We start from the raw sequence: 13,800 nt of genomic DNA, 5'->3' as shown, positions 1-13,800 counted from the left end.
AGAAACTCTGACTATCATAGAATCTGTTATTGTATTTACGCTTATTCTATTTAATAAAAATAGCATATTCTATTCTAAAAAAAATGATGTCAATTGCCAAAAGAAATTTATTTCTTCGAAAAAAAAAGAGTATGCTCTTTTATAAGGGGAATTCTATTCGTTACCGTTTTTATTATATTTTTTTCTCCTGTTTTATTAGTTTTTTCCGTTTTTACTTGTCTTTATCTATTAGATTTTTTTCTTCCCTGCTGAAGTATCTATTAGATTGTTTAGTTGCCCGCTTGTCATGTTATTTTCAATAAATTTTTAGATTAAAACGTGTTGCCATTTGTGTGAAAAGTCGGATTTTACTTGAAAAAAAAGTCCCTTATGAGTTATGAGAAATGATAAGAAACTACTGCAACAATTGCACAAATATATAAGAACTTGTTCTTTTAGAGTTTAACTTGAGTATAATTTTTGAGTTAAATTTGAATTGAAGTTATAATTTGAGTTTGTATTTAGTTGTGTACATTTGAATTATGATTTGAGATAAGAATCTTTTTTGAGTGAGTCAAAACTTAAATTTGTATTTATATAGTATTTTAATAAAAACTCAATACTGATGGAAAATTTTAATAGGGTATATGGGTGGGGTTTTATTCGTCTTTTCGTTGTCAATGCATAAAAAAAAAATCATCTAAATCAGAATTAAAACGAAAAAGTTATAATATTTTTAAAAATAAAAAAATACTGTTTATTAATTTGAGTTTGAATTTCTGAACTCGAGTTGAAGGGAAAACTTGAACTCAAATTTTAATGCATAGAAAAAAAAATCATCTAAATCAGAATTAAAACGAAAAAGTTATAATATTTTTAAAAATAAAAAAATACTATTTATTAATTTGAGTTTGAATTTCTGAACTCGAGTTGAAGGAAAAACTTGAACTCAAATTTTAGTCTCAAACTCAAATTTAAACTTAAAAAAATATAAACTTAAATACAATTATAATTCAAGTTGTATTTTTTTAAATTTTTCGACAAAAAACAAGTCTATATAAATCACACAAAAGAAGAAAATTTATTTCACACTGATCAAAGGACAAATTACTGGATCAGAACGTTTGAAAAAGAAAGCCTTTTACGAAAGCACATCATAAGAATCGCATTTGAAATGATTACGAACTAGAAACGACAAATATATAAACAACACGAAGTTGTGAAACGAAAATAAAAGAAAAACGACATCAAAATAGGAAACGACCAAAATGGTTATAGACATAATATTAGGCTCGTTCATTTCACCGATTCGAGTTTAAAATTCAAATTTTGTTACAGTAAAAAGCTCTCAGAAACAGTCACATCTAACTTTTTTTCTACAATAAAAAGCTCTCACATAACGTCACATCTCAACTCGAATTAAAAATTTAAATCAGCGAACTAAACGGGCCCGTATGTGTGTGTGATTTCCGGTAAAAAATGGGAGTTGTTTGGTGTACTGAAAAATGAATAATCAATAATTCTTTTACTTTCAATCCTCAAATCTTTATTATGAACGAAATGTTTTACATAATTTTTTAAGAGAAAAAGGGACAAATATTCTTTAAAAATATATAAATATTATATTTTTTTCTTTACATTGATCAATATAATTATATTAGTTAAAATGACTAATATAATTCTTAAAAATGACTAATATAGCTCTTTTATATTAGTCATATAATTATAAAGAATAAAACTCTTATAACAATACACTAAATTAAAAGGTGAGTTTATAGATTTTTTTCTTTTTTTAATTAAATATGATTTTAATCAATTTTTTTAAATGATTTTAATTAATTTTAAGGTTAAAAATTAACTTAAAAAGGGAGACATACTTTTTAATTTATACATAATTTTATAAAGATTTAATAGTTAAAAAATATTACTGCTAAATTTGGGAATAATTTTCCGAAAAGCAAAAAGGCAAATAGGATAACAACCGGAGGAAATAGGGAAAAAAAAAGTTGAAAAACATGAGTCGGCAAAAACTCATATCTCAAGAATATTGAAATCCAACGGTTTCGAGTCTCGCCCCTCCCGCCCCTTATTCGGTTGACCAGCCCAGAATACAGTACCAGCGAAGCCACCACCAGGTTCGAGAGAGAGAGAGATGTGTGGAAGGGCTCGTTGTACTCTGAGAGCCGACGACGTCCCCAGAGCTTGCCATCGCAACAATGGCTCAGTCCGTACGGTTAATATGGACCGGTAAAGCTTCATCTTTTACCTTTTCATTCTTCTCTCTACTTCCAACACATATTCGTTCATCAAAGTTCGATTACTTTTTCGACTTCGAAACAGTTCAATCGAGATTATTGCGCTTGATTTGAATCAATTCGTAAACCGTTTTGTTTATACGACGATATAAGGTATTTTAGGTTTGGGAACTTCACTGATTGAAGCTTGAAACTTTGATTTGGTACTTCATTAGGTATCGCCCATCGTACAATGTCTCGCCGGGATCGAACATTCCTGTCGTTCGCAGAGAAGACGGCTCCGATGGCGAAGGTTTCGTCGTCCATTGCATGAAATGGGGACTAATTCCCAGTTTCACTAAGAAAACTGACAAACCTGATCACTATAAGATGGTAATGGCCATTGATTTGCTCCATTTTTATTTTTTTTTGGGAAAGCTGTTAAAGATTTTTTTTTAAAATGAAAATTTCAGTTTAATGCTCGGTCTGAGTCGATAGGTGAAAAGGTTTCTTTCCGTCGTCTAATTCCTAAAAGCCGGTGCCTTGTTGCAGTTGAAGGGTATGTATAATAATTACTCAACTGTTAACTTCTCCTAATTTCTTTTTTAATGGTCCGTTTGATTCATGCATTTAAGTCTGCTATTTTAATTCTTAATTCAAATTTGGTAAGAGAACCATTGGTGGGAATTTTTTTTATTCAAATTTTTTTAAGAAAAAAGTACTGTAGCAAAATAGAATTATAGGTTCAAATGTGTGAAACAAACGAGGCCTAAGTATTTTGTTTGTGAAGGTTGTTTCAACTTTTTTTTGCTTTGCAGAATTTGACAATAGAGATAGCTATATATTATTCTAAACTGATATTAAGTTGTTAACATTACTTGGCTGCTAACTTCTAAATTTCTATGTACACCATCAGAATCCTTTGTTGTTTTCTTAATCCCCCATTTGCTTATTTTCTGCTGTCATTCAAACAAAGTTTATATATATATATATATTTTCAGTTGAAGTCGTATGCACCCAAAATTTCAAAAAGAATTCCCCAATCATATTTCTTTACGTTGTTTTACTTGAATTTTTAGTTTCTTTATAATTATTCCACTATTTTCTCAATGTTCCGTTTGATAACTTCACGTCAATTATTCTCCAGATTCTATGAGTGGAAAAAGGATGGGTCGAAAAAACAACCTTACTACATTCATTTCAAGGACGGTCGCCCTCTTGTGTTTGCTGCTCTTTACGATTCTTGGGAAAACTATCTTGTGGTTTTTTTTTTTTTTTTTTTTTTTTTTTTTTTTTTTTTTAACTATTATTGTTAATTGGGTGAATGTGACCATATTTAAGATGAATTTTCTTCAGAGCTAGCTTCTTAGACAGCTATTGTAATTCCTGCAGGGGAGATACTTTACACCTTCACGATTCTTACGATTTCTTCTTCTTCAGCTTTGGGATGGTTGCATGGTCAGCTTTGTTCTTATTTCATTTTATTTATCTGATATTTTTGTTATCTCTATGTCTCTTGGGTCTTGTCCGTCTTTTAAAACATATTTCTTGCTATAGAGATTTCGACCTACGCATGATAGTCTCCTAAAGATCCCTATTCTTTGGACCATAAATACATGCTCTTTTAAATGTAAACATGTCACTCACAAAGGACATCTTTAAATCTAGGTTTATTATATACATTGTTAATGGTGATTGATAGTTCTTCAGGCTTTATCATGTCTTGATCCTTGTTAGAGTGGGGATTGTGAATTTATGCTCCTTCCTGGATAATCTTTGCATTTCTGATGACACATTTTAATAGAAGTTTAGCTTTTGCACCAACATTTCTTTAATCTACTATTGTAGACCGGATGCCTGTTATTTTTGGTGACAAGGAGTCGAGTGATGCATGGCTGACTGGTTCATCTTCCAAAGTTGGTGCATTGCTTAAGCCGTATGAAGATCCAGATTTGGTAAGAGCTCTTTTGCGATAAGAACAAGAGGCATGAGAACTATACATAAGAGTGTATACATTCATGTGCTTTGGATTCTGACAATTTTGTATCTCAAGGTTTGGTACCCAGTTACACCAGCAATGGGGAAGCCATCTTTTGACGGGCCCGAGTGCATTGAGGTATGAGAAGTTGCATTAACTATGATTTATCTTTATCATTTTGACTATTGGAGATAGGCCCATTGTTATTAGGACACGAGAAAATTTTCCTGCATTTGTTACTTTTTAACTTGTCTTCTAACTTTGTGTTAACACCATTTGTCAACAAAGAGGGTGTGTAAGAGAATGGCGCTGCTTTGTGTAGAATAATTTTGTGCAAAATCGCAGTTGAACTTGTCTTATACACACCAAATTCATGATTTTAACTCAATAGAAGAAGTGCTATTTGCTTATCGCACCGTTTTCTCCAGATGAAGTTGAAAGCAGATGGAAATATCCCGATATCAAAATTTTTCTCAGCAAAGGGAACCAAAAAAGAAGCGGACTTAAACCCAGAGGAGAGTTCTTCCAAGGTTGATTCCGCAAAATGCTTGGAAGAAAAGCCTGAATCAAAAGCGAACAGGGGACCTTTCTCTTCAACTGAAAAAGGAGAAGCTGACTCCAAATCTAGTGTCTCTTCATTTTCTCAGGGCGGTGCAGAGAAGTGCCAAATAAAGCGCGACCATGAAAAGCTTTCAGCTGATTCAAAGTCGAATACAGATGAAACTAAGAAGCTGTTTGACAGTCCAGGGAGAAAGAAAGTAAAATTGAAGAGTGCTGGCGATTATAAACAGCCAACAGTACTTGCATATTTTGGTAAAAAGTAATCATGGATGTGAACTTTTCTTGTGCCCCATATGCATATAGGGGGATTTCGTGATGGTCAAGAAATTGATGACCCTCTGTTTTTTTTTTCCCTCTATAAAGTAGCCTTCAATCTGTAGTTACAAGCAGATCTGTTTTGGGCCTTCTGGCCAAGTTCAAATCGCTTTGTTGTGATTGTGCATTTCGTTTACCTATCAAACAGTGTAACTTGTGCCAATGAAAGCTGATCTTGAGCCATTTATGCTTTGCACGATTCTAATATTCGTTTTATGTTGAATTTTTTCCTTTATGTTCAAATGCGTGTGCGAATAAGGATTTCACACCAGATCTTCTAGAAAGAAAGAAAAAATTATGACTTTCAATATTTGATTGTCTTTGACTTGTACTAATTACAAAAGAAGCAATCTGTCTGTTCAAACAGAAGGACTATTGCGAGCCCTTATTACACAATTTAAGAAAAAGGTAGAGACCACCCAAAGAAGTTGCAGTTTACAATCCACAAAGGGGAAACACCTGGGGACGTAGAAATGGCAAAGACCAAAAGACACCGTCAATCAATTGTGCATTTGGTACAATCTCCGTTATGATTTTCCTTAGCATCCTTACAGGACCGGCCATGAATCCCCACTGCACTGCCGTGCGTGATCCAAGAGAGAAACTGCGCCGCTTATTACCGAGTCGCACGGTGGCGCCTCTCCGCCGCCTCAGCCGCCTTTTAGGGCGGCACCACCTGACCAACATGGTGGAATCTGGGAGCATGGATATGGTTATGGCACCCCTTCTCAACATCTCTTAGCTGAGCTGACTTTTGTTGTTTTGTGGCTGTGCTTGGTACTGTACTTTGTGAATTCTAATTTGAATCCCAAATTCTTTATAAATCGTTGTGTTAAAGATGAATCAATGATGTCAATCATGAAGGCGATAATGGGCAGCGATTATAACAATCATGAAGCTTTGAGGCCTGATCAAATAGTGAAGTATAGTAGTACCCTACCAAGGAGAATATATTATATATTTTATGTTTGGTTTGTGGTAGCCATCATTAAGAGAGTTCAAAAAAATGTACTTGTAATCGAAGAATCATATCAATATCACATTTTTTTTATTTGATGCTGACAACCTGAAAATATTATAATCGTTTTGGACTGTTCTAATTAAGTTCTTAATTATGATTAAGCTTCATCTTGTGACGCTATAATCTGTATAGACAAGATAAAGGTTTATCCTAAAAATATTGATGGGTTAAGAGTTTAAAAACGAGTTATTGCAACAATAAGGTATATATGATTTAAATATCAAAGTTGGAATTTAATTTAGATATGTTGTTGGCGCTTCATTACAAAAGCAAAATTTCTAGAAACTTTAATTTATCAGATATCGGGTGATAATTGCAGATAAACCAGATAAATTTTGGGATGCTCAATTTTTGTTTCCTTCCAAGAAAAAAAAAGTAAAAGCTATTAATGGGTTTTCATTAAATCTTAAATTAATTTCGGATATATTATTAATTTTGTCTCAGCTTTAGCTCTTTGCATCTTGAGACTTGAATGATCCTCTGGCCCTCAAACTATGGACCACATATTTCCTACCTCCCTCCCCTCCCCTTTTCCGTTCAAGCCTTTGTTTCCAATTTAAGGAATGTTTATGCCCATTTCACAAGACTTTTTTTTATTAAAGAAAAAATTTCTGTTACCTTTAAAAAGTGTAAGTAATCATCGTATTGTTAACATATCGCCATTTTATTACAAATAAAATCTTCTTTTAAAAAGCAGCTTTTGTAGTGTTTATTGTATATGTGTGAATAATATGCTTCCACCATACTGTTTTATATTAAAATACGGTTAAACTTCTATAAATTAATACTCTTGGACCATGAAAATTTATTAATTAATCGAGATATTATTTAATATATATATATATATTTAGACGAGTTTTCTAAGTCGGGATCAACCAACAATGTAATTAAATTGAGATAATTTAATAATAGTTATAGAGTATTAATTTATGGAGGTTATCCTGAATCACTTAACAAAGACTCTTGACAACTTTGGGCTTCTTAGATTGAGCTCAGGAGCGTTAAGTTGAAATAGATTCTGGTGGATCAGTCGATCTGATCAGAGCTCTTCATTATCACATGGGCCTCAAGGAATCTAAGTCCATTCTATGTTCTTTTGGGTCCAATTCACAATCCATTCTGTGTTCATTCTTCTGTTTTGTTTTCCTCGATAAATTTGGATAGAGATGCAAGAACGGTCCGGCCCGTTATCATTAGGCCCACGCGGGCCATGAGCCAGGCCAGACCAGTCCACAAAATTTATGGGCAGGGCCCGCTTGTATAAAAATTATCTCGGTTCAGCCCACACCACGAGCCAATTTTACGTGGGCCAGGCTGGACCGTGCCATAGGCCTTGAATGAGCTGGCTCATTCAAGGCCCATCTTGGCCCATCATGGGTTTAGATTGGCCAACTCATTTAAGCATGTAATTTTCAATTTTTTATTTTTATTTTTTATTTTTGAATTTTTAAATAAGTTAACAAATATAAAAGTTTGAATTGTCAATGGAAGTATGAAAATGGATATTTTATTTACAATTGCCTCATCAAAAACCTTTCTAAGGAAAAATCAGTGGGACAAAATCTTAGTAAGAAAAAAAGAGTACAATCAGGATAATTATACATAAGATGTTTACAAAATTACTTAAAAAAAGAAAAAAAACATAAAAATAAATAAATATTGTTCACAATTACAATGTATTACTCCCAGTGGGAGTATCAGAAATGTCTAAATTTTTAAAGTCATCACCCAATCATCTTGAACTTGTTGGCTTCTCCCATTGTGGGCCTATATGGGCCTTACACGGGCCGACCCATTATGGGCCTAGATGGGCTGGCCCTGCCCATGATTTTTCATAGGCCGTGCCGGGCTAGCCTATGGGCCGATATACGTTAGTACAGCCCAGCCCACTAATATTTATTTGCTGGATCATGCCTTAAACAGTGACGGGTTGTGTCAACACAGCCCGTCACTGTGTCAGGATGGGTCTGGGCCAGCCCACGGGCCCCGGCCCATTGTTGCATCTCTAAATTTGGATTTATACCATGACTAATGTGTTGAGATGTGGAGCCTAATTTCATGTACATGAAAGAAGAAGCAAGTTTGAAGAAGACAACAAATGAAAAAAAAAGGTTTGAGCGCCGTGGCACTGGCCTTGGTGTGCCGCAGCTATGATGTGCAAAGAATGCGCAGGAAGCAGGGCGCCATGGCACTAGGACTCAGTGCCATGGTACTCCAGAAATCGGCCTCGTAATGCCGCGGTACCAAGGATGGGCGCCACGGTACTAGAGAACACGCGCAGGCCGATTTGAAGTGGCACTGTGGGTAAATTCGAACCATGAAGAAGTTGTGGCCTAAATCTGACACCATATAGAATTTTGGCATACCACCCTTTCATTTTCGTTGCCTTGCCGTGTCTTGCCTTCTTCTGATTCTCTTTGGGGTCTCAAAATGCGCGTAATGTTCTTTCACAATCTGCAGGTCCTATGGTAATACGATATGTGTGGCGAAAGAGACTGCACATATACAATATGGGTCCTGCCAATATACAACATGTGGCAGTAAAAGATAATGCAGCTATCTAAAGGAAAGGGGGAAAAAAAATGTTGGTACAAAATGACAAGTATTCCTCTTGCTTCTAATTCGTTAGCACTCTTTTCTCTCTACATATAATAATAGTACTTCACAAATAAATTTGAGGAAACAACAAATTAAATATGTAAATTACAATTGGACGTATGCCTTTCTTTACTTTTTTTCAATATATATAACATATATATATATATATATATATATATTACAGGAAGCCAAAACTACGGGCGTCATATTCTTTTTAAAAAAAAAAATTACAATAAATAATAGATTTTTAAAATTAAATTAAGTAAATAGTAAAATTTAAAATTATTTAAGGTAAATAGTAATTTACCGTGTAAATTTATCAATACAACAGATACAAAATAATTTATGTAGTAAAAAATCTTTATTTATGCAGAAAAAATTCTTTTTAATAGTCATAAAAAGAAAATTTACGTGGAAAAAAATCTTTTTATTAATTGTAAATAAAACATTTATACAATAAGTTACTATTTACCTTAAATAATTTTAAAATCCACCATTTATTTAATTTTGTTTCATAAATTTACTATTTACTTAGTTTTATATAAAAACTAAAAAGATGAAGCTCTATAGTGTATTAGGAAGGTCGAAAGTGTCACTATAAAGTCTTTTAAATCACTAAGAAAAATCACTAAAATTATACAGTCCTGACCTTTTACAGCTATAACACACTATGTTTTTTTAACTTTTGAATTTAAAAACGGAGGAATTAAATTCTAGACCTAAATATTTTATTTTCCGTGTCATCTATGTTGTTCGATTTTTATACACATACGCGCTTCTCATTCTAATTATTGAAAACAAAACAAATAAAAGTCAAACAAAACAAATAAAAGTCAACTAAGTATATCCGGCAGTGGTCAAAGTTGTTGGTAAGTTGCATCCTGCGTCAAAGAATCAAAATCGGAGCTGAATTTACATTATTTTTACATGCGTTCCAAAAATGTGGCACCTTAATAAATTGAGTAGGTGCCAATGCTTGATAGCCGTATAATTGGTCTGGTTGTTTTATGATATTGTATTTCTCTTTCAAGTTTCAATTTTTTTTTCTTGTCCAAAAATTGAAAGGCATGATTTGGAGAGAAGAGATTAGATCCCTTATAGTATTTAGGTCTGGAATTTTACCATTTTTTTATTAATATACTTTTTAGTTAAATAACTATATTAGTTAAAAGTATATTAATCAAGAATAAAAAATAAATGGTGCGTTTAGAACTCGTTTCAAAATGATTTTATTTTTTGTATGAAAATGAAAACGAAAACGTTTTCAATCTCAGACAAAAATCATTTTTAAAAATGTGTTTAGTAGTTTTATCAAAAGATTGTTTTCCGTATAAAAAAAAAAAAAACCATTAATCTCTCTCTCTCTACTTGAGAGAGGAGAAAACAGAACTAAAAAATAAAAAACGACTAAAAGTCATTTTTCATTTCTCTCTCATTTTACACTAAATTAAAAAAATCGTTTTCATTCTGTTTTTTATCTTTAATTGTGTCAAATGCCGTTTCTCTCTCTTTTTTTATTTTTTTCTCAAAAAATTTGAAAAATAAAAATAAAAACAACTCCAAACACAATCAAAAATTCAGATTCAATGGTAAGTTGAATAATTTTTTCAAATATATTTTTATAAATGATATTAGTCATTGGTACTGGACGAGTATAAATTATTTCACATGGCCAGGTAAAAACGATGGCGACCTATTTTGTGATGGAAACAAGAGGCAAGTGGTGCAGTGACAGGAACAGCTTACATGTGCTCTTTTCCTCAATTTACTTTTTTTTTTTTTTTAATGTAAACTTTTATACGTCCGATTTCTATCTTATGTAGTTGCATAAAGTCCAACACCGAAAGAGATATGAAACCAACAGATAAGACTGATTGTGGTACTTGTGACAATACTCAACTAGAGATTGACTGATCAAATACGCAACTAGAACGAAGACCAATCAAAGCAAAAGATAAACTAGTGCCCACCAACACAATTCCCATCCCAAAAGTAAACTAAAGAATTCTTGATTAGCGAACCAAATAGATTCTTAAGCTGTATTACAAGATAGCATATTAGTAACTATTCAATCAGATAGTGCACTGCTCAAGTTGATGGGAGTATTTTATACCATGAAAAGGCAATACGAACACAGAAAGGGCAACGACAAACAGTCTGTTTGGTTTTACATGTAAACTCGAATCAAACCCTTGAAAGAAAAATACCTGTGTATTGAACTTCATGAACAAACACTAAAATGGTACATAAGAAATTAAACACACACATGACTTCTTAACAAATTCTCACGGTCGATGAAATATCCCATAAACCATGTCTCAATTTGTCAAAACAATAATTGTCGTAGGTAAAAAAAAAATGAATAATATGGGAGGTGTGAACTTGTGATAAACAAATAAAGAATAATCTATATAAATAACAAAATCTTATCAACTTTGTAAATAAGAGTCCGTTTGGTTCATAGATTCAGAATCATAATTCATGATTCTAATTTTTAAAATTTAAATTTTTTGTGAGAGAAAAACATAGAGAATCATGAATCATGATTCAGAACCAGGAACAGATACATGAAACAAACATCCCCTAATTAATTCCCACCAGCCAAAGAGTGACTTCATAGTTCATACATCCATTCAAAAACCATACACAGCTCTAACACCAGTCTCAATCATATGCAACGACATTTAAAAAGAAAACTAGCTAGTCCTAGTAATAATAATAATACACAAGATATGATCAAGTAGTGTGTACTGCTCAGCGAAGAAATCAAAAGGAGAGACTAGCTAGAAGAGTACTGGTGGGTGAGTTTCAAAAACAAATAAAGTATTATATATATATATATATATATATATTTGATTAGGCGCTCTGATCAGTGGCGTTAATTATGGTGGTATCGGTATTGGTGTTTAGTTGTTTGGAAGAAGCAGGGTATTTAATGGCATTAAGCTCAACCTTACGAAGAGCAGCTTTGCCGAGATCAACGCCACAAATGTCAGAAAGCCTGACGAGATAAAGGAGAACATCTGAAAGCTCTTCACCCAGGTGTACCTTTTCCTCTTCTTTCCAATCAGGAAGCCCCTTTGGTACCTCTCCTTTCCATTGGAATATCTCTGAAAGTTCTCCCACTTCCCCCACCTGATCATCAGATAACAATTGTTGTTTTTGTTGTTGTTGATCATAAAACAATTAAGACATCTCTTCTAATCGAATTATTCCTACTTTAATTGCTTGCTTTGTTGGGGGTGAGTACAAAAGCAAAAAAAAGTACAAGGAAAATGTGATTATTAATAATAATAAAAAGGTGGGGTTCTTAAGATTTCTGTGATGACAACAAAAAGGATGATCCATTTGAGAAAAGCTAGTCAATTTTGACTGTGGTTAATAAAAAAGAAACATTAACTAGGGATTAAGGAAGCTTCTTTTTTGAAAACAGTAAAAGGAAGAAAAGGTAAATAAAGGTTTTGAGGCCCATTAGTGATTAATTATAAATAATAATGATAAAAAAACGATTTTACTGAAACCTTGTTACCATTTAAATTTAAAAAAAAAAAAGGAATAGGAAGGAAAAAAAAAAGGAAATTATACAAGCCCACTTGGAGAAAAATACTCCTATCTGTATTATTATCTCTGTCCATTCAAACTATAATGTAAGTTGAACATGTTTATCTACACAATATTCACTTTTATATATCTCATAACCCACTAAGAAAAGCCAAAGAAAAATATGATTATAATACAATAAATAATTATCCATGATGCCTCCCCATTTTATGGATCAAGAAAACGACAATATACATCAATGGAAAATCAACCAAACAGCCATATATAAGACAGAAACAAAAGAAAAGAGATACAAACCCCTTAAAATAGTTGACATTAACAAGAAGAAGAACAAGAAAATGGACAAACTAGAGATACAAGGTTTTTCCCATATGACAACAACAATTATTATTATTATTATTAATATATTGGCGACATACCAGAGCCAAAAGGAGGTTTCTGGGGCTGTGGAACTGGTCCCAGTCTCTTTCCTTGGCAAATTCGGCCATTTTCCCCTTCAGAAGATGGAGAGTAACGCTTTCATCTCCCGAAACCCCAGTCATGATTTTCTTCTTCTTCTTTTTTTTTTTTTTTTTTCCTTTTTTTCTATGACCCCTAGCTACGCGTCTCTCTCTCTCTCTCTCACTCTAGAAAAAAACAAAGCCAAAGAAGAATATGATGAAGGGCTCAGAAGACCAATGAATTTATACGGAAAGAATTTAGAGACCACCGAGCGGTGTGCAATTACTCTTGCACAGGCTTTCCAAATATAAAAATATACTCTTTTTAAGAGAGAGAGAGAGAGAGTGAGAGAGAGAGAGAGAGATTGCAGTGCAGGTAATAAAAGCATTGCTTCGGAATGGAATAAGGACGTTACCATATAGATTTCGGAACCAATTAACTCGTCTTGTTCATCCTTGGCATACGAGGCTACCGGCTATAGCCGGTGGCCAAATTTTTATATGGAGAAGAAAAACACTATAAATTTATAAATTTTCAATTGGATAACACTATAAATTTTCAATTTTAATAAATTGCACACAAAAATTTAAAATCAGTAGCATGTAAAGTCTAATAATTAATGGGTGTTATCTAATCCAAAGTTTGAATTACCAGATTTGCATATGATCTAATTTTAAAAGAGACAAGCTGTTTTGTCTATTTTGTGTGGATCTCGTGTGTTAAATAGTTAATTTTGTAATATTATTAGTTTTAGACTTTAATTATAACTGATTAAAGTCGATGCGATCTGATAAAATTAAAAATTTTGTGGTGTATTATGAGAAAAAGGCAGAAAAGTTTGAGCAGTGCTTGACCATGGATGTTTTGTGTGGAATGACACGTGCCAGTTACAATGGGTTCTGGCCGGGAAACTATTACTCGGCGAGTCTCAGGTCCGTAGTGTGAACCACGCGTGACGTATTTTCTTCTTTCTTTTTCTTTTTTCAGCAAGTTCTTCTTTCCTTTTTAAAAATAAAGAAAAATGCTCCTTCAAAAAAAAAAAAACAGTAAAATGAGATTTTATTAGAATTTCTACGCAACTCTGAAAGATTTAATCACATTAAAATCATATA

General features: G+C 32.8%; 2 protein-coding genes across 2 annotated transcripts; one reads left to right on the top strand and one right to left on the bottom strand.

Annotated features, from left to right (window-relative positions):
- Window positions 1-2,004: 2,004 nt before the first annotated feature.
- On the top strand, window positions 2,005-5,244 carry LOC21398924 (putative SOS response-associated peptidase YoqW). Its single transcript, XM_024168450.1, has 8 exons — window positions 2,005-2,226; window positions 2,450-2,606; window positions 2,687-2,772; window positions 3,361-3,475; window positions 3,584-3,671; window positions 4,062-4,168; window positions 4,267-4,329; window positions 4,620-5,244. The coding sequence occupies exons 1-8, from the start codon at window positions 2,132-2,134 to the stop codon at window positions 5,013-5,015; spliced, it is 1,107 nt and encodes a 368-aa protein (XP_024024218.1). The 5' UTR covers window positions 2,005-2,131; the 3' UTR covers window positions 5,016-5,244.
- Window positions 5,245-11,254: 6,010 nt separating this feature from the next.
- Window positions 11,255-13,052, bottom strand: LOC21398922 (dCTP pyrophosphatase 1). The gene is made up of 2 exons (XM_010102510.2): window positions 12,667-13,052; window positions 11,255-11,821 (listed from the first exon to the last, which is right to left on the bottom strand). The coding sequence occupies exons 1-2, from the start codon at window positions 12,787-12,789 to the stop codon at window positions 11,543-11,545; spliced, it is 402 nt and encodes a 133-aa protein (XP_010100812.1). The 5' UTR covers window positions 12,790-13,052; the 3' UTR covers window positions 11,255-11,542.
- Between the last annotated feature and the right edge of the window lie 748 nt (window positions 13,053-13,800).

This window comes from Morus notabilis, unplaced genomic scaffold (assembly GCF_000414095.1).
Source record: "Morus notabilis unplaced genomic scaffold, ASM41409v2 Scaffold52, whole genome shotgun sequence".
Taxonomy (NCBI): domain Eukaryota; kingdom Viridiplantae; phylum Streptophyta; class Magnoliopsida; order Rosales; family Moraceae; genus Morus; species Morus notabilis.
Note: the sequence above shows the minus strand (reverse complement) of the source record. Positions and strands in the feature narration are given on the sequence as shown.